Below are 21467 nucleotides of genomic sequence, written 5' to 3' on the forward strand. Positions count from 1 at the left end.
TTTATTTTTTTAAATAAACAACAAGACTTTAATATGTGGTGCTATAAATATTCCAAGGACACCAGCTCCAGGATTTATGTCTATGTATGATTTATTAGTGATATTGAATATCTGTCCAAATGGAAATCCTTTTGTTCTCAAAATAACACATATGCATACATAGAACACCAGCTTAATACAATCAATTAGGCCGCGTACACACGCGCGGACTGTTCGCCCAACTTTGTCCGTCCAACAGTTTCGGCAAACAGTCCGCTCAAACTTAGCATGGACGGACATGGCCACACACGACGGACGAACAGTTTGCTGAAACCGTGCGCGATGACATGAACGGCACGTACGACGGGACGAAAAATACGACGTCCTATACACTGCAATGCAACCTTCCAACGTGGAAATCCTTTCTGAGCATGCGCGAGACTTAGTTGGCCGAACAAGCCTACACACGAGCGAACAGTCCGCTGAAACCTTGTTTCAGCGGACAGTTTTTCGGAATTTCCGTAAGACCTTGTTCGTCCAACTGTCCGCTGAAACTGTCCGCTGAAGCCCCACACACGAGCGGACTGTCCGCCCAAACACTGTTCAGCGGACAAGGTTGGGCGAACAGTCCGCCCGTGTGTACGCGGCCTTAGGGTTGCTGAAGAGCAAAATCACCATATTATTCATCAAGCCAAACAGATCTTATATTGATCATTCTCATAGAAGATATAGCTTGCAAGAAATAGTGCTATCCACCATAGCATGTGTCATCCAGTGATCCAAAGTATACAAGTTTTTAGCAACAAACAAATTGTATATTTAAATACCGTATTTGCCGGCGTATAAGACGACTGGGCGTATAAGACGACCCCCTATTTTTCAAGTGAAAACATAGGTTTTGGGCAATACTCACGGTATAAGATTACCCCCCTTCTGAGACAACACCATTTTAAAAAACATTAGAACGATTAAAAAATACAAAGCAAGAATGCCAACTACTCATACGCGATGCTGTGTTATGTCATAAAGTAAATCAAACAATAATAACACAAACAGAGATCTATTGAATGCCACAACTCTGGAAAGTAGAATTTTTCACTAACCAAACCTATACCACTTTTGGGTTACATTCTATGGGAATTGTCCACCAAAATGCATTTAATAACCCCCCTGTCATATGTCCCAGATTTACCTGTCCCTCTTGGGTGCCTGGGACTTGAAAGGCAAACAGCAGGATGTATAGTAGTAGGAGATCAGTGAATGGATTTACCCAGGGAAGTATGGTGAGCGGTGTATTATTTTAATGAATACAACGCCTGCTTGGATTGGCAGAGGCTGTAGCATCACCAGCCCTTGCCTCTCTCTCTCTCTCTCAAAGCCAATCCGAGCAGGCTACTCTATGTAGCCTGCTTGGATTGGCAGAGGTTGTTACTCCAATCCAAGCAGGCTCTGTATTCATTAATAGAATACATTGCTCACCGGGATTGGCTCAATGGCGTATACTGTTTGTAGTTAAAACCACATACAGTATTAGCAGACATTTGGGGGCTGACATCCATCGGGCAGCATTGTATACCTGTATACCCGGCGTATAAGACGACCCCCGATTTTTGGGCATTTTTTTTAAGTGTAAAAGGTAGTCTTATACGCCAGCAAATACAGTAATCACTGTGCTGTATCTGCAAAGTGTGCAATGGGATAGCTTACTTTGCCTTTTTGTTGTATATATGATTTTCAATATAAAGGTGGTCTCTTGAGTCCATAATATGGATGTGTTTTTTTCCCTGGTACTTATGACGTTACTATACAAGGGTCCATATATGTACATGAAATCTTGATATACTGTATTAAAGTGTTACTAAACCCAGGACCCTGTATTGTATATTGTATATGTATATCTCCCACAGTACACAGAACATGGAAATGCAATCATTTTAGTAAATATAAACTGCTAAATACCTTTTTTCGTCAGTCTTGTGACTTCTATCAGTGCCTGGTTAATATCTGTCCAAATGCAAATCCTTTTGTTCTCAAGAAAACACATATGCATACATAGACCACCAGCGTAATACAATCAAGTGAGGTTGCTAAAGAGCAAAACCACCAAATTATTAATCAAGCCAAACAGATCTTATATTGCTCATTCTCATTGAAGATATAGCTTGCAAGAAATAGTGCTATCCACCATTTTTTTAGATTGTAAGCTCTAACGAGCAGGGCCCTCTTATTCCTCTTGTACCCTCATGTTGTAAAGCGCTGCACAAACTGTTGGCGCTATATAAAACCCGTATAATAATAATAGCAGGTGTCATCCAGTGATCCAAAGTATACAAGTTTGTAGGAGGCGTTTTCATGCTGCAATGACTGTCCTGTCAGAATGCAGGACCCCAGACCCTCTAAATGCAGGCTTACAGGAACTCCGTGCAGCTCTTTAGCTGAATGCTTTCACTCTCACATACACATTTCACATGGCAGTATATAAAATCAAAGGATACAGAAGTTAAATGTGTCTGAAGTGCCAGCTTTAAGTTATTTTAGCCATTTGTATTCTACCCCTCCCTTTGACACATCATGTTATTTTATACAGTTACAATTTTACTTGTATAATAGACAAAAGAACATTATACTTACCAAGAAGAAATAAGGGAACCCTTCCAGTATATTGAGCAACTTTTCCAAAGATGACTGCACAAATTGAGTTGGTAACACCAAAACAGATAATGACAAAGCCCACATATTTTAGTCCCAATATACAGGTCACATATGCCTGAGAAAAAAAGTGATCATTAGTATTTTATTTTTGGAGCATTAACTAAAATACACTAGGGATCTATTTTTTTTTTTTTTATATATAATTTTTATTGAATTTTCCAACAATAAAAACAAAAGAAAGGAGTACAAAAAGGAATAGTACAACTGCGGCCAAAGTAGGCCAATACACATTGTTTGGTCTTTCATCGTAAGCCCCCTTTCTGTTGACAATTTGGAACTTCTGAACAGACATATCAAACTTATATATTTATATTGTATTCATATATAATGTCAATAACCAATCTTGAACCTATATACTTATAGAAGTAGTGTAACTTCCTCGCATTTATTCGGGATTGTCTGTGTCCCAACGTAAATGACGAGACTGTAGCGGAAGGCTGGTATTGAAATATCTGGAAATGACACCAGCAGTTGCAGGAGGAAAGAGAACAAAAAGCAAAAAGAAAGAGAAGGGGAGAGGGGGAGAGTTGAGGGGTCTGCGGGCGGGGGGCTTATCGGAATCCGGGAGCCCCCTTTAATAAGGGGGCCCCCGGATACCGGCCCCCCACCCTATGTGAATGAGTATGGGGTACAATGTACCCCTACCCATTCACCTGTAAAATAAAAGTACAAAAAAAAACACAACACACGAGATAAAATACTTTATTGCACAGCTCCGGGGGTCTTCCGTCTTCGGGGGGTCTTCTCGCCAGACTCCTCCGCTATCTTCTTGTAGCTCTTTTACTAGCGGAGGAGTCCGGCTTTCTTCCTCGCCGCCGGCCTCTTCTCCCGACTTCGGGGGTCTTGTCCCCCTCTTCGGTTCTTCTGCCGGGCCAACGCGCCTTCTTATAGCTCTTTTACAGGCGGTGGCCCGGTCTTCTGTCGCCGCCGTCGCCGCCGCCTTCCGTTCTTCTTCTTCTTCTTCTCCAGGAGATGTTGCCTCGACGATCTCTCCGGCCGGAATGCCAGGGACGCACTGCGCGGCCACTTATATAGGGACAAGGGGCGGTGTCACATGGCTTTATGTCACATGGGTTGGTCACATGGGTTGATGTCACATGGGGACTATGACATCGTAAGGGGGCGGGGTCACCATGTGACACCAACCCATGTGACATAAAGCCATGTGACACCGCCCCTTGTCCCTATATAAGTGGCCGCGCAGTGCGTCCCTGGCATTCCGGCTGGAGAGATCGTCGAGGCAACATCTCCTGGAGAAGAAGAAGAAGAAGAAGAACGGAAGGCGGCGGCGACGGCGGCGACAGAAGACCGGGCCACCGCCTGTAAAAGAGCTATAAGAAGGGGCGGTGGCCGGGCAGAAGAACCGAAGAGGGGGACAAGACCCCCGAAGTCGGGAGAAGAGGCCGGCGGCGAGGAAGAAAGCCGGACTCCTCCGCTAGTAAAAGAGCTACAAGAAGATAGCGGAGGAGTCCGGCGAGAAGACTCCCGAAGACGGAAGACCCCCGGAGCTGTGCAATAAAGTATTTTATCTCGTGTGTTGTGGTTTTTTTTGTACTTTTATTTTACAGGTGAATGGGTAGGGGTACATTGTACCCCATACTCATTCACATAGGGTGGGGGGCCGGTATCCGGGGGCCCCCTTATTAAAGGGGGCTCCCGGATTCCGATAAGCCCCCCGCCCGCAGACCCCGACAACCAACGGCCAGGGTTGTCGGGAAGAGGCCCTTGTCCTCATCAACATGGGGACAAGGTGCTTTGGGGTGGGGGGGCCGCGTGGCCCCCCCTTCCCCAAGGCACCCCCCATGTTGAGGGCACGCGGCCTGGTACGGCTCAGGAGGGGGGGCACTCGCTCGCCCCCCTTTCCTGGCCGGCCGGGTAGCGTGCTCGGACAAGGGTCTGTTGTGGACTTGGGGGGGACCCCCACGCCGATTTTTTTCGGCATTGGGGGTCCCCTTTAAGTCCATACCAGGCGGCGGGGCCAGCGACGTCTCCTTCGCGGGCCCCGCCTACCTGGAGACGCGCTCGAAATGAGCGGACTTTTATCCGGGCGGGAAAAGTCCGTTCATTTCAAAAGTACAGCGGACTGGCACACACACGGCCATACTGTCCGCCGAAATGGGAGTACGACGGACAGAATTTCGAAAAATCCGAAATACTTAGTCCGCCGTACTGCACACTGAAAAAGTCCGCTGAAGCCCACACACAAGCGGACTGTCCGCTGAAATGTGTTTCGGCGGACTAAGTAGGCCATACAGTCCGCCCGTGTGTACGCGGCTTAAGTCTTCTAACTTTTTAACGTCCTCCACTCTATGCAGCCACATACCAGTGGTAGGTGGTGTGGCCTGTTTCCACAAAGCTGGAATACAAGCTTTGGCAGCGTTAAGTAGGTGTTGCACAATAGATTTCTTTTATGACTGTGCCGGAATTGTGGTAGCGTGAAGCAGAAAGAACGCTGGGTCTTTCTGGATTACGTAGTCTGTGAATTTTTGTGTGATTGTCTCTACTGTTGTCCATAAGTGTCGTATTAGTGGGCAGGACCAAAAGATGTGGAGGAGTTTCCCCTTGTCTGTTTGACATCTCCAGCACTTGTCTGTTGTATTTGGGAAAAATCTGTGAAGTTGTTGAGGGGTATAGTACCACCTTGTTAGGATTTTGTAATTTGTCTCTTGTATTCTCATGCAGATAGATGATTTAAGGGAGAATCTGATAATGTTTTGTTTTTCAACGTCAGTAAAAGTACATTGTAGGTCACTAAATCGGATTTTTCCGGAGGAGTGTTGATTAGTGTGTACATTTTCGAGAGTACTTGAGGTAGTACTCCCTCGTCTCTGCAGTAGTCCTCAAATGTTGTCAGGTCTCAATTGAATTTCCCTGGGTCTGGTATTGAATGAATAAAATTATGTAATCTGACCGCTTTCCAGAAGGATAGTTGGAAACCCCCGGTCTTACTTATTAATGTTTGGAGCAAGGTCCAATGGTTCCCGTCTAGGTAATATAAAGCACATTCTTTACCTGCTGTATGTAATGTCCCATAGTCTGTTTGGTTTAGACCAGACGTGAACGCCGGGTTGCCTAATATTGGGAGTAGTGCAGAGTGTTTTGTTGTCAGGGAAGTTGTCTTTAATATAACTGAGCCCACATTCAATGTGTGCTTATTATGGGATGTGACGTCATGTCTAGTGGTAATCGGTCATGGCACCAGATCGCTCCCTTCAGACAGTCACCTGTGTACTTTCTACTTGAATCCATAATTTATTTTGGCCATGTCTGTTCCAGTCAATGATTCTCCCTAGATGAACCGCTTGGTAGTAATTTTTTATGTAAGAAAGTGTCAGACCTCCATAGTTTTTCGGTAATGTCAGGTACCATTTGCGTAGTTGGTTTAGTATGTGACCATATAAACTTAGTTAACATTGAGTGTACTTGTCTAAAGTAAGATGGTGGGATTTTGATTGGCAGTGCTTGAAACTGGTATAACAATTTCGGGAGAATGCCCATTTTGATGAGGTTGCATCTGCTGAACCAGGAATGGAGTCCTTTGTTCCAATCCTCTAGCAGTCCTCTTGCTTTTGTTAACATTAGGGGGAAATTGAGGTTGAATGTGCATGTCAGGTTACTGGGTTCCTAGATAGCTAAGACCATTTAAATTTAAATTTGGACTTCAGGGGAGTCAGGTTGATGGGCGACATATTAATGCCCATAGCTGTTGATTTGTCTAAATTAATTTTTAGATTCTATATGTTCCTGTATCTCTCGAATTCTTTAATCAGATTAGGGAGGGATACAACAGGGTTAGTGAGAGAAAATAAAAGGTCATCCACGTAGGCATAGATCTTATATTGGGCCTGCTCTATAGTGATTCCCAATATATCGGGATTCTGACGTATCGTACATAGAATACTAGGGCGAAGAGAAGAGACATAGGACATCCCTGTCTGGTACCAATGGATATGGTGAAGGGATCAGATAGAATACCGTTGGCTTTGACCTGGGCCGTCGGGCTAGAGTATATATTGGAGATTAGTGATGGCCGAACGGTTCGCCCGGCGGTCGTTTCGTGGCAAATTTTGGCTGTTCACGGTCCGCCCATTCGGCGGACTATTGGCGCCGTTCGCCCGGTGGACTTCCGTGTTTACTGTGTAAAAGAACTTTGACCTATGATGACACATCTATCATGGGGTACAGGACAGCCAATTGAGACATTACAGCACATGGACACTTGGACATTCCCCCTAACTTATAAATACACCCGATCCGGCGGCCATTTTACATTCTTTCTTCTGTCACTATAGGGAGAGGTTGCTGTGTGGAGCAGGGAGAGATTACAGTGACCCAAATCGCTAGCTATTTGGTACACAAAAGTTATTTTCAGGACTGGTATAGGTGTTAGGTGTAGTTCAGGATAGGCAGTGCTGTGCTAGTGATTGTTGCAGCAGCCTGAGCGTCTTTTGTCAGTTTAGAGAAAGGGACAGGATGGTGTGTGCTGCAGGGACAGCCAGTTTAGTCATTAGCTGTTACTATCAGGTCCACAAAAGTGCTATTTCAATTATTGTTCCAGTAGCCTCTGTTTTGTCAGTTTATATAGGGACAGTCAGGAAGCAGTGTGTGAGGCAGTGAGGGTCAGTTTAATCAGTAGCTGTTACTATTAGTTCCACAAAGGTTCTTTTCAGGACTATACCAGTGGTATGGTAATAGGCTTGTACACGTATAATATTCTTTCTTCCAAATATAGAAAGAATATTATAATTGACTGCTGCCCTTCTGCTGCAGTCTGCTAATCATTCACAACCCACTTGTTCCACAAAGCTCCTTATAAGGACTGGTAACTTGGTCTGTCTAGGGTGCTACAGTACATAGGGTTGAGTGAGGTACAGTCTGCCATTCTATAAGGACTGGTATAGGTCCACAATACATAGGGTTGAGGTGCACTACTGCTGACCGCTGCCCTATACTGCAGCAGTCCTTCATTGGTATAGGGACTGACGTACAGTCTGCTAATCACTCACACACAACCTACTTGATCCACAAAGGTCCTTATAAGGACTGGTAAGGTATAGGGTACTACAGTACATAGGGTTGAGTGAGGTACAGTCTGCCATTCTATAAGGACTGGTATCGGTCCACAATACATAGGGTTGAGGTGCACTACTGCTGACCGCTGACCTATACTGCAGCAGTCCTTCATCGGTATAGGGACTGACGTACAGTCTGCTAATCACTCACACACAACCTACTTGGTCTACAAAAGTCCTTATAAGGACTGGTAACTTGGTCTGTCTAGGGTGCTACAGTACATAGGGTTGAGTGAGGTACAGTCTGCCATTCTATAAGGACTGGTATAGGTCCACAATACATAGGGTTGAGGTGCACTACTGCTGACCGCTGCCCTATACTGCAGCAGTCCTTCATCAGTATAGGGACTGACGTACAGTCTGCTAATCACTCACACACAACCTACTTGGTCCACAAAGGTCCTTATAAGGACTGGTAAGGTATAGGGTACTACAGTACATAGGGTTGAGTGAGGTACAGTCTGCCATTCTATAAGGACTGGTATCGGTCCACAATACATAGGGTTGAGGTGGACTACTGCTGACCGCTGCCCTATACTGCAGCAGTCCTTCATCGGTATAGGGACTGAGAGTTTTTTCACAGAGTCATTTAAAAAATGACAGGCAGAGGAAGAGGCAGGCCCTTCCGCAGAGGTGGTAGGGGTAGGGCAGGAGCAACAGGCTTGAGCCAAAGTGGGAAGTTGCAGAAGGTGCGTTCAATTACTTTAAAGGACACACCAGACTTGGTTGAGTGGCTCACTCAGCCTTACTCTTCTGCACCCTCCTCATCCTCCTGATCTGCACCCTCTTCTTCACTCTCTGCTATGTGCACCCCCAAAGACACTACCACCAACAACACCACCACCACCACCACCACATACCTTCCGCTTGAGTCACAGGAATTATTTTCCGATCCATATCAAGACATTTCTGATGCGCAGCCACTCTTGGTATTGGATCAGGAAGAGGAGGCAGCAACAACCGCTACTCAGCAGTCTGACGACAGTACCCAGATCAGCCCAAGGAGGAGGTTGGTCCCCGGTGTTGCTGCCTACTCCGAGATCTCTACTTATAGTGGTGGGGAAGGTGACGTTGATGATGACGTGTCTAGTGATGTCATGTGGGTGCCCACAAGAGAGGAAGAGGAGGGGAGTTCAGAGTGAGATATGGACCAGCAGATAGGGAGGAGAAGCAGGAATAACTTACATTGCACAGAAGGGACAAAGCAGACTGCTAATGTATCAGGAGCGAGTCATCGACCATGTACGGTCACATCTGGCGCTCCCAGGACACGGCACATGGCTCCGCAGTGTGGGCTTTTTTTAACGTGTCCGCTGCTGACAATAGCGTTGCCATCTGCAATTTTTGCTGTCAACGCATTAGTCGCGGTAAGTCCAACACTCACCTAGGGACGACCGCCTTAAGAAGGCACAATTGTCCTCCACTCCACCTTCCATCACGCCAAGCTCACGTTTTTCTGCAAAAAGGCAGGCTTCCGTGGGCCTAATGTTCGAGCGTAAAAAAATGATGACGCCGGATAACCCTCTTGCCCAACGGTTGACGGCTGGCTTGTCAGAACTCATAGCCCGCCAACTATTGCCATATAAACTGGTGAACTCGGAGGCCTTTCGCAAATTTGTGGCCATTGGAACACCACAATGGAAGGTCCCAGGAAGGAAGTATTTCTCACAGAAGGGCATCCCAGAGCTATATGGCCATGTTCAGCGGCAAGTGAATGTATCTCTGACACACAGTGTCGGTGCCAAGATATATCTGACCACAGACATGTGGTCTAGCAAACACGGGCAGGGAAGGTATATCACTTTTACTGCCCACTGGGTGAACCTTCTGACAGCGGTGACACAATCTGCCAGTCAGACATCTTATTTGCGATTGCCTGACGCGATGGAACTCACCCTTCTATATGCTTGATAGGCTGCTCCAGCAGAAATGTGCAGTTAACGTCTACCTGTATGAACTCTGCGGCAGAACCGGTTCTGGGGAGCTGGGTTTTTTTTCACCGCGCCAGTGGCTGCTCATACGCAACACATGCAGACTTCTGCGCCCATTTGAGGAGATCACCAAACTGGTCAGTCGCAGCCATGGCGCCATCGGTGACATGGTACCTTATGCCTTCTTTATGGAGCGTGCATTGCGTCGTGTCATTGATCAAGCTGTGGAGGAGCAGGAGCGGGAAGATGAGGAAGTCGCAATGCTGGATGAATTCCCAGGGGGGCTACTCTATCTGAGACAAGTCAACAACAGGAGTCTGAAGAGGAGTCAGAGGAGGATGGTGCCGGGGCGGATGAGGAGGAGCAAGAAGAGCATGCTTTAAACCTTGCTGGGATCCCTGTTGTGCGTGGATTGGGAGAGGAGAATGAAGAGGACGACATTATCCTGGATGATGAGCAGGAGCCAGGCCACCACACCGCTTCCACTTTAGTGCAAATGGGGGCCTTCATGCTCCAGTGTTTTAATAGGGACCCCCGTATAAAAAGCATAAGGGTCAAGGACCAGTACTGGGTGGCAACGTACTTAGACCCCCGGAACAAACACAAAATAGCGGAAATGTTACCGCCGTCACAGAGGCCTGTCAGAATGCAGCACTTCCAGGCCTTGCTTCGAGAAATGCTGCATTCTGCTTTTGCGTGCGCTGGCAGAGGAGCAATTCCCACTCCCAGAGAAGGAGTTGCGGGTACCAATCCAACAGCGCTTGCAAGAAGAGGCTGGTTTGAAGATGTGTTGGTGACTTCGGATATGAGGTCATTCTTTCAGCCGACCCATCGACAGGTGTCATCCGGATCCAGCATCAGGGAACGCCTAGACCGTCAGGTGTCCGACTACATCGGGTTAACGGCCGATGTGGACGCTCTGAGGAGTGATGAACCCCTGGACTACTGGGTGGGCAGGCTTGACCTTTGGCCAGAGCTTGCCCAATTTGCAATCGAACTGTTGGCTTGCCCCTCATCCAGTGTCCTGTCCAAAAGGACGTTCAGCGCAGCAGGGGGGATCGTGACGGATGTCCATGTGTGTGTGTGTGTGTGTGTGTGTGTGTGTGTTTGTGTATGTCCATGTATTTTATATATAGTGTTCTATGGACACATACAGTACAAGATTGACAAGGCCAGATTTCAGTTGACTGACTTGTTGAGTGACTTGTCCGAGCCAACTCAATTACGCATATCAAAGGGGACTTGTTGACAAAAAGGTTGTTAAGGTGGCATCTGTTAATCTAATTGCGCATATTGAAGGAAACTTGTTCATGTTAATATGCAAGAATGCAAATTAGGGCAGTTTATGACTACAGCTGTTCACAGCTAGGGGTCATCTTCTCTCTCTGAAAAACACACGAAGATCAAAGCATTTCATGGAAAAGGCCAATCAAATTGCTCAGCCATTCAATGCGTAGGATATATAACATGGCAGTTTAAGGAATATGGAGCTCTGAATATGTTCTAGATTTGTAAGATATACTCTGTTGGATTTTGTCATCTGTTACAAGACTTTGTTCTGTATTGGAAGTCAATAAAGTGCATCTCTCTGGAAGAATTGGGTTGCTGCGGAAGAGTACTTATAATAACGAATTAATCATCTACCCACGCTATACATATACTATATCACTACATTGGTGCCGTTCAAGTGACCAGAAGATCATTTTCAGGACTTAGTAACAGAAGTCGGCGGTGACAACAATCCTGTGAGGTGGACAGAAGTTTGATGGAGACCTGTGCTGTGACTCTAATGTCTGGTTGTGACATAAGAGAGTCTGATCTACAAAATTAAAGAAGTTTGGAACCCCAGAATTATTCTCTGGAGACTGGAAACAACAAGAAAAGGACTGTGTCGTGTACCAGAAGACCTGAACTGGAGGCTGAAGGAGTAACTAATGCGGTGAGTAAAATATTTCCTTTTTTTTAATTATTAGTAATATAGTCAAAATGCTTACTCAGTGTGAAGCTAGTGTCAGTGATGATAAAGTTAACAGATGGGTATTAAAATGTATTAAGCGTCATGGCGGTCCTTATGAAATTCCAGAAAAATGTAAGCAGACGTGGACTGTGATGAAGGAATTTTTAGAGAAAAATATTTTTGATAGCAACATTTCAGAAAGTAAAAGGAAGGGTTGTATTATCTTGCTGTTTAACCATGGAAAGTTCTTTGAAGGATAAGGTTGAGGAAATTACCCAATTACAGAATGCAGTTGCTAATAGCAACAATGTTTGTGAGAGGTTACAAAACCAATCAGACACTGAGACAGTAAATTTAAAATTGCATGCAGTTACCATTGGGGGAGCTTTGCTTGAGAAATCTGAACGCTGTGATGAATTATCAGAGGAAAATGAGAGATTAAAATTAAGAATTATGGAATGGAAGAAGAGATCTCAGGAATGCAGATATGCATCAAATCTTGGATTCAACAATCTGCCGCAAAATACAAACACAAACTTTCTATCAAATGATAGAGAACCTCATAGTAAATCTGATAATTCGTTGCCAGCCGCACCCACTGTGACCTCCACAATTTATAACAATATTAATAACACAGGTGAAATTCAACTTGTAATGAAGCCTTTGAAACCAAAAGAATTAGATGCAATTCTTAAAGAAATAGGAATGATTCCCTGTCATGATTTGAACAGATTTTTAAAATGGTTTTGTGACTTGCAGAATGTCAGAGATGTGTACAGTCAGAGCCGGTGCTACCACTAGGCAAACTAGGCAGCCGCCTAGGGCGCACTGCTGCCTAGGGGCGCCCGGCCATGGGTGTCCCTACGCTCTTCTCTCTGAAGCAAGCAACTAAGTCTCAACATCAGCAGGCAGCCACCGCTTCATTCGCACAGTGTCAAAGGCACAGCAGAGGCGGAGGACTGTGTTTGTGTCCTGACTCCCAAATGAATGAAAGCAAGCAAACATTCATTGATGGGCGCTGGTGTGGCTGCATTTGATGGGCACTGGTGGGCTCCATTTGATGGGCACTTCATTAAATAGGTGGGGTATACATGGGCAGGGTAAAGGGGGTGGAGTCAGGGGTGGAGCCGATGGGGGCGGCAAAATGAGGTTTCGCCTAGGGTGCCAAAAATCCTTGCACCAGCCCTGTGTACAGTCTAAACCCATCTGACTTAGAAAGAGTTTTGCAACATTCTATAGGAAGTGGTCTTTGGATGAGAATTAAACAGATCTGTATTCAGCCTGTGAGGACAAGGGACATATTACTGGAATTATTATGTGTTTTGTATGGTGTACGTTCTGATGTTACTATTCATGGGAAGATCCAACAAATGCAAAATGAATCTCCCTATGAATTGTCACATAGGATAGCAACTATTATGGACTTATTGGTCAGTAATAATCTTGCATTTGAGCATGGTGGCTTGATACATATGAATATGTTTCTAGATGCTTTGCATGAAGATATCAAACAAAATATCTTATTAGTTACGCCAAATCTTCGTGATTTAAAAGACGTATTGTTGAGAGCAGATCATTTATGGAGAAAGTCAAATGAGCAAGCTGTCAAAATTGATTTAGCCAAATTGTTTAGGACAAATACTGAACATAAAGATCAAAAGATAATATCTTATGATAACACCCAGGGAGGAGACACCGGGTCAAATATAGGTGATATTAATTTGAAAAACAGAGCTGATCAAAATAATAATAAGAAAAGGTCCAAGACCTGGATACCATTTTCTCAGTTAAAACAGAAATATGACCACCTGAAGATAGAGTACGATAAGATGAAAATAGAACATTACACATTATTGGAAAAGTTGAACAGATTCCCGGGTGTCATAAATTAAGATGGTCATTCTCTAGATCCGTTTTTGAATGCAAATGACACTTCTCTAGCAGTGGGGGTGAATTAGCTTCAAACTGTAAATGTGTAAATAGTGCTTTGTTTTAACTTCAAACAACGTTTAAGGACCTCGTTAATGAGTTTTTTGTTGGAGAGTTTTTTGTCTTTCAGATATTGCCGGAGAAGCTCGTTTGCATGTGAATGTCAGAAGCACTAGAAGTATCTGAAATTGCTGGCTAGTGGGAGAGAACAACTGAATTCATGGACTCTCTAAATATTCATCAAGCAATGGACCTTTTTTTTGAACATTCAAATGTTTTTTTTCTTTTATTTTCAATGGACTTTTCTTCCGCAACGCCCTATTTTTTATTTTTATTTTTCCCCCTTTCCCAAAAATATTTTGCTTTTAATTTTTTATATTTCACTACGTTTTATTTCTTGAACTTTATGTTAAAACCAGAGCGAAGCATTTAAACCTAAAATAATTTTCAAAACATCCATACATATTACATATTGCATATTGATCAATATATTTGACATCTAAGGTGAGATGCTGCACAATGGCTTGGTATAGCATAAGTTATAGCATGTTGGGTGGTTTTCCTAATGTTATAAGAGGGGTGAGTGAAATTCATCGCTCCAGTCATGATTTGAAACTTTGTTGAATCAGTTGTTTATAATATACTAAAGGCTATGACACATATGGATGAAAAATACCTATCTACCTTTCATGGTGAGGATACTGGCAAGAATTTCCACTGCCGCTTTGTCTGGATAGAAGATCTAATAAACACTGATGTCACGCTGATTCTATCGGAACCATCGTGTGAGGGTATACCATTCAGGTGGAATTATGGACTGAATGATCCAAGTAACTGCTCTATTGAAAGCTATGAGGGGTCAGCCTACGGCAACTTACAAAAGTAAATTGTGGCTGGCAATCAACAAATTCAGGTACTTGACAGGTACACAACCGGTCATCGTTGCTCAAATAGGAAATGGAAAGAAGCAGATGTGAATTGTAAAATGCTCAGATGGACTTATGAATGTAAAGTGCAAGTAAATAGTTTGCAGCACAGAGTTTTTACTGCCATATCCAAACCTTTTGACCTTGAAACTGAGTGCTGGTACATTGATTATTACATTTATTATGAAGATGAAAGTAGAATATTTGTATAGAAGCATCTTTAAAAATGAAAATCTTGAGCCTGGAGATGAGAGAATCCTGGACTTATGTGGATTGGAGCTCCCAGAGCATACCAAGTTTACTTTCAGTGATATGGTCAAAGATGTGATGGAGTCAGACCAAAGAATGGACTGTGACATCAGCTCGTCTTTACCAAATCCTTTTCCAGTCATGGTCTAAAGTTATATTATCTAACAACTGTTTCATAGGGATATTTTAGAGGATGGTGAAGAGTAGGGATGAGCCGAACACCCCCCGGTTCGGTTCGCACCAGAACTTTCGAACGGACCCCAAATTCGAACGAACTTTAGAACCCCATTGAAGTCTATGGGACTCGAACGTTCGAAATTAAAAGTGCTAATTTTAACGGCTAATATGCAAGATACTGTCCTAAAAAGGGTTTGGGGACCTGGCTCCTGCCCCAGGGGACATGGGTCAATGCCTAAAATGTTTATAAAAATGGCCGTTTTGGCGGGAGCACTGATTTTAATGCCGATTAAAGTGAAAAAAAAAGTGAAATATTCCTTTAAATATGGTGCCTGGGGGGTGTCTGTAGTATGCCTGTGAAGTGCCACGTGTTTCCCGTGTTTAGAACAGTCCCTGCACAAAATGACATTAAACGGAAATAACGCCATTTAAAACTGCTTGCGGTTTTAATGTTATATCTGGTTCCTGCAATATGGTTGAAAATCATTGAGAAAAATGGCATGGGTAGCCCTCCCTGCCCATTACCAGCCTATTTGGGTCTTGTACGCATATTAAGGGGAACCCTGTACCCATATTAAAAAAAGGAAATGCTTGAAACATATAATACTAGTACATAATCACACTGAAAGTCAGATCAAATTAGCCTTAGTACAGTACGCATAATATTCATTCATTCAAGCTTTGTAAAAACATTGAAATGTGTTAGTATTTAGTGAATAAAGTAGTGCAGACGTATGTATGTTCATTGTTATTAGTTCAGTTCTTTTTGTATATGCTTGTATATAATAGCATTTATGCAGCAATGACACCTACTGGTGTCTTTAGACTGGTACATGTACAAAAATGAATTGTGTCCTGATAATATTCAATAAGTTTATATGCTCAGAATTTAAACAGTTCTGTAATTCTTATAATACATTAAAAGGCACTACTTCAGAAAAAAAAAAAAAAAAAAAAAAAAGGAAATGCGTGTGGCCCCCAGGCCCTATATACTCAGAACAGCAGTATACAGGCGGTGCAAACAAGACAGGGACTGTGTAGGTTTGTTGTGTTAAGTTGAATCTGTTTGTAATTTTCAACTGGTACATTTTTAAAGTGTAGCTCCAGTCAAAAAAACTATTTTTAAGCTTTTTGGAAAACATAGGGAAGGGTTATCACCCCTGTATAATTTGTTTTGTCGTCCATCTTTTTTCATCTCACTTGCTGTTGTCTCCTTCCGTTTGCAAGTAGGAGATGTTTGTAAATTGGATGTTTGAAAGTAGGGGCCTGCCCTATATGCTCTGCAGAAATGGCGGAACAAGGTGTTGGTTTTGCCACAACATTGTAAGGCCTCAAAGTGACTCTTGGTGGGCGCTGGAGCGCCCTGCTGTGAACGATTATATCAAGAATTGTAATTACATGCCATTGTTGAACAGTGGTAGAAAAATTGACCTTTGGTGGTTGTGGTGCTGGTGCCACAACACTATAAGTCCTCACCGTTACTCTGGGTGGGCACAGGAAGGGGCCCTCCTGTGAAATATTATATCAAGAATTGTAATTACATGTCCCTGTTAAACAGGGGCATAAAAATTTGGCCTTAGGCACTGCTGCTGGTGCCACCACACTGCAACTTCTCCCATATACTCTAGTTTTATTGCAGGAATTAGCCCTGCTGCAAAGCATTGCATCAAAAATTGTAATTAAACGCCCCTGTTAAACAGGGGCAGAAAAATTGGGCCTTAGGCACTGGTGCTGGTGCCACCACACTGCAACCTCTGCCATATACTCTACTTTTATTGCAGGAATTAGCCCTGCTGCAAAGCATTGCATCAAAAATTGTACTTAAACGCCCCTGTTAAACAGGGGCATAAAAATTGGGCCTTAGGCACTGGTGCTGGTGCCACCACACTGCAACCTCTCCCATATACTCTTGTTTGATTGCAGGAATTAGCCCTGCTGCAAAGCATTGCATCAAAAATTGTACTTAAACGTCCCTGTTAAACAGGGGCCGAAAAATTGGGCTGATGGCATCAACCAGAACCAGAAATGTTCTTCCAACATATCAGCGGAGGAGGAAGAGGATAGACAATCAACATAACAGGACAGTCACTCAGCATCAGCATAGGCAGTCTTGAAGGCATGTGATATTTCAAAAAAAATTATTCTGTTACATCAGCTTCAGGTGCTTGGTAGCTGTGGGTGATCCAAGACTGATTCATCTTGATGAAGGTCAGTCGATCAACTGATTCGGTGGACAGGCGCACCCTGTGATCGGTAACAAAGCCACCAGCAGCACTGAAGGTGCGTTCCGAAAGAACGCTGGATGCAGGACAGGCCAGTAGCTCAATTGCATACTGTGCAAGCTCTGGCCAGTGATCCATCCTCAAGACCCAGTAAGCCAGAGGATTTTCGGTGGGAAAGGTGTCCAAGTCTGACCTTGCCCCTAGGTATTCCTGCACCATGTAAGTCAGACGCTGGCGATGGGTGCTGGAACCGATCATACCTTGGGGCTGCGGACTAAAAAATTGTCTGAAAGCATCAGTCAGATGGCCACCTTCTCCACCGCTCCTTCTGACCGATGCCTCAGCAACACGTTGTCCAGGACCAGGAGTTTGTAACCTCCCAGTCTCTGGGAACGTGTTGCACAGACCTTTCTGCAAGGCCTCCCGGAGATGTCTCATCCTCTGCTCCCTCTGCGATGGCAAGATAAGGTCGGCAACCTTACCCTTGTACCGTGGATCAAGGAGAGTGGCCAGCCAGTAATGGTCCCTCTCCTTGATCCGAAGAATACGAGGATCCTTCCGCAGGCTTTGCAGGATCAGGGAGGCCATGCAGCGTAGGTTAGCTGAGGCATTTGGTCCGGAGTCCTCTGGGTCACTAAGGACAACATGATCCGCAGCTACCTCCTCCCAGCCACGTACAAGTCCATGTGTTTCTTGGGACTGTAAATCATCCCTACAAGACTGCTGCTGCTGCTGATGCTGAGTGCCAGCCTCCACCTCCATGCTGACACAATCGTCCTCCTCCTCCTCTTCCTCCTCCTCATCCTCTTCCTGTGTGATGGGTGGCACAGCAGGAACACTGTCTGGATAAAGGGGGCCTTGAGAGGCAAGGAAGTCCTCCTCTTCCTGCCTCTGTTCTGCCTCCAGTGCCCTGTCCATTATTCCACGCAGCGTATGCTCCAAGAGGTGGACAAGAGGTACAGTGTCACTGATGCATGCACTGTCACTGCTCACCATCCTTGTGGCCTCCTCAAATGGTGACAGGACAGTGCATGCATCCCTGATCATGCCCCACTGGCGTGGTGAGAAAAAACCGAGCTCCCCTGACCCTGTCCTGGTGCCGTAGTCGCACAGGTACTCATTGATGGCCCTCTGCTGCGTGTGCAGCCGCTGCAGCATGGCCAACGTTGAGTTCCATCTGGTGGGCATGTCACATATAAGGCGGTTCTTGGGCAGGTTCAACTCCTTTTGGAGCTCAGCCAGCCGAGCACAGGCATTAAATGATCGGTGGAAATGCACACAGACTTTCCTGGCCTGCTTCAGGACATCCTGTAAGCCGGGGTACCTGCCCAAGAACCGCTGCACCACCAGGTTAAGTGAGCTACACAGGGCACATGGGTCAGTTGTCCCTGTCGGAGGGCGGAGAGGAGGTTGGTGCCATTGTCACAAACCACCATTCCTGGCTTAAGCTGGCGTGGCGTCAACCACCTCTCGGCCTGCCCCTGCAGAGCTGACAAAACATCCGCCCCAGTGTGGCTCCTGTCCCCCAAACAAACCAGCGCAAGCACGGCATGGCATCGTTTTGCCTGCGTACTTGCGTAGCCCCTGGAACGCCTACGAAGCACCGCTGGTTCTGAGGACAGAGCACTGGAAGAGGCCATGGAGGAAGAAGAAGAGGAGGGGGTGGAGGAGAGAGGTGTGTCACATCCAATAGTAGCATTTTGGAGGCGTGGTGGCGGAACAACCTCCAACACTACTGCACCTTGTCCTGCATCCTTCCCAGCTGCCAGAAGAGTGACCCAATGGGCCGTGAAAGACAGGTAACGTCCCTGTCCATGCCTGCTGGACCATGAGTCAGCGGTAACATGCACCTTACTGCTGACCGCCCTGTCCAGCGAGGCAAGGACATTGCCTTCCACATGCCGGTAGAGAGCTGGAATCGCCTTCCGTGAGAAAAAGTGGCGTTTGGGGACCTGCCACTGAGGAACCGCACATTGTACAAACTCACGGAAGGGGGCCGAGTCTACCAACTGAAAAGGCAGCAGTTGAAGTGCTAGCAATTTAGCCAAGCTAGCATTCAACCGCTGGGCATGTGGATGGCTGGGAGTGAACTTCTTTCGCCGGTCCAGCAGCTGGGGCAGGGACATTTGCCTGCTATAATCGGACGTGGGTGTACAGCTAGCAGAGTTCCCGGAAGCACTTGGCTGTGACACACCTAATTCTACACCTTCATTCCTCTCAGAGCAGGTTTCAGAGAGGACTGAAGGTCTAGTGGGGTTGGAGATGCCAGCTGATGAGGAACAAGGAGAGGTCCGCTTTGTTCTTTGGTGTGGGTCTTTGAGGTACGCTTGCCAACGAGCTGCATGGCAGGTCAACATATGTCTGGTCAAGCATGTGGTGCCCAAGCGGCTGATGTTTTGGCCACGCGAGATACGCTTGAGACATATGTTGCAAATAGCAGCGGTGCGATCTGATGCACTCGTCTCAAAAAAGGCCCACACCAAAGAACTTTGGGAATAACGCGCAGAGGCAGCACCCTGCACAGGCGGAGCTCTGCGGTGTGATTCAGTCAGTGTGCTGCCCCTAAGCTGGCCCCTGGAGGGCATCCTGCCTCGTTGGACATGTGCCTCCTCCTCCTCCTCCTCCTCTCTCCTTCCAGGCACCCACGTGGAGTCAGTGCCCTCATCATCCCCTCCCTCTTCATCGCTGTAGCAAACCTGGCAGTATGCTGCAGCTTGTGGAACATGACTGCCAGATTGCTGTCCTTCTTGAGCATCCCCTCTCTCTGCGCTCACGCTACTGCCTTCCTCTAGCTGAGTGTCATCATCAGAGCCCACAAAACACTGGGAATCCTCCTGGAGCATGTACCCAACACTGTGCTCAAAGAGTTCAGGAGACTCCTCAGGAGGACGTGGTGGGTCTAGGGAAGGAGTCACTGATGATGACATTGAGAGGAGGGAAGACGATGCGTTGGCAGCTGCTTTGCTAGTACCCTGAGACTGGGTGAGAGAGGATGAGGAGGATGAAGAGGGCTTGGTCATCCACTCTACCAAGTAGTTGGCATGTTGCGGCTCAACATGTCCAGCTACCGAAAAGAAGGACAAGCGTGTCCCATGGCCACGTGCTGATGACAATGCACCACATCCACGACCAGCACTGTTGTCTCTAGACACAGAGCCTGCTTGCCCTCTTTTATCGGCTCGCGCCTGTCTGCCTCTCCTTGCTGGCCTTCCAGACATGGTAATGGCCTGAAGGGAGTTGGGTAAAAAAGCAGTTGGGTAGTGTATATTGTGCTAGAGGCACACAACACCCACTAACTCCTGCAGATGCCTTTATTATAGAACACCAGAGATAAAGGGGTATATACAGATGTATACTGTGCTGTGCTGGAGGCACACACAACTTCCAATAACTCCTGCAGATGGCAAGTGGTCTCAAATAGAGAAGAGCTATGTAGGTGCATATAGCGGTATGTACTGGGTACAGAGCACACAGACAGCACGCACAAGCTCCTAACACTACTGACTGCAAGCTCTATTATAAAAGATAGATCACTAGCTATATAGGTGAGGTAAATATAGCGGTGTATACTGCGGTCAGGGCATGCAGACAACAACCACTACACAACAGCAAGATCGAAAATCGTCCGAAAATGATCGGTGTGTACTGTGTTGAAGGTACACAGAACACCCACTAACTCCTGCAGATGCCTTTATTATAGAACACCAGAGATAAAGGGGTATATACAGATGTATACTGTGCTGTGCTGGAGGCACACACAACTTCCAATAACTCCTGCAGATGGCAAGTGGGCTCAAATAGAGAACAGCTATGTAGGTGGATATAGCGGTATGTACTGGGTACAGAGCACGCAGACAGCACGCACAAGCTCCTAACACTACTGACTGCAAGCTCTATTATAAAAGATAGATCACTAGCTATATAGGTGAGGTGAATATAGCGGTGTATACTGCGGTCAGGGCATGCAGACAACAACCACTACACAACAGCAAGATCGAAAATCGTCCGAAAATGATCGGTGTGTACTGTGTTGAAGGTACACAGAACACCCACTGCTTCAGACGCCACCACACTACACAAGGCCGCCGCGCTGGCGGCCTTATATAGTGTGGGGCGTGCACTACATAGCCTGAGCTATGATTGGCCACAGGCATCCTGCCTGTGGCCAATCATGGCTCTCCTCGCTGCTGGCGCTGCGATTGGCCAAGCATGCGGGGTGACAGTGCACGCTTGGCCAATCATGAGCCAGCAATGCACTGCGCCATCGCAGCGCATTGTGGGCCGTGAGCGCCACACGAATTTGGCGCGAACGG

At 45.9% G+C, this 21467-nt stretch overlaps 1 protein-coding gene across 1 annotated transcript in view; it reads right to left on the reverse strand.

Annotated features, from left to right (window-relative positions):
* LOC143987645 (protein unc-93 homolog A-like) overlaps positions 1-21467 on the reverse strand; it is a 991508-nt gene that overhangs the window by 100144 nt on the left and 869897 nt on the right. The window contains exon 7 of the mRNA XM_077486536.1: positions 2611-2746. Within this exon, the coding sequence (XP_077342662.1) occupies positions 2611-2746 (136 nt within the window). The remainder of the gene's footprint in view (positions 1-2610; positions 2747-21467) is intronic.

The sequence above is a fragment of the Lithobates pipiens genome, unplaced genomic scaffold (genome assembly GCF_037356315.1).
Source record: "Lithobates pipiens isolate NorthernLeopardFrog02 unplaced genomic scaffold, aLitPip1_a1.2 Scaffold_18, whole genome shotgun sequence".
Taxonomy (NCBI): Eukaryota; Metazoa; Chordata; class Amphibia; order Anura; family Ranidae; genus Lithobates; species Lithobates pipiens.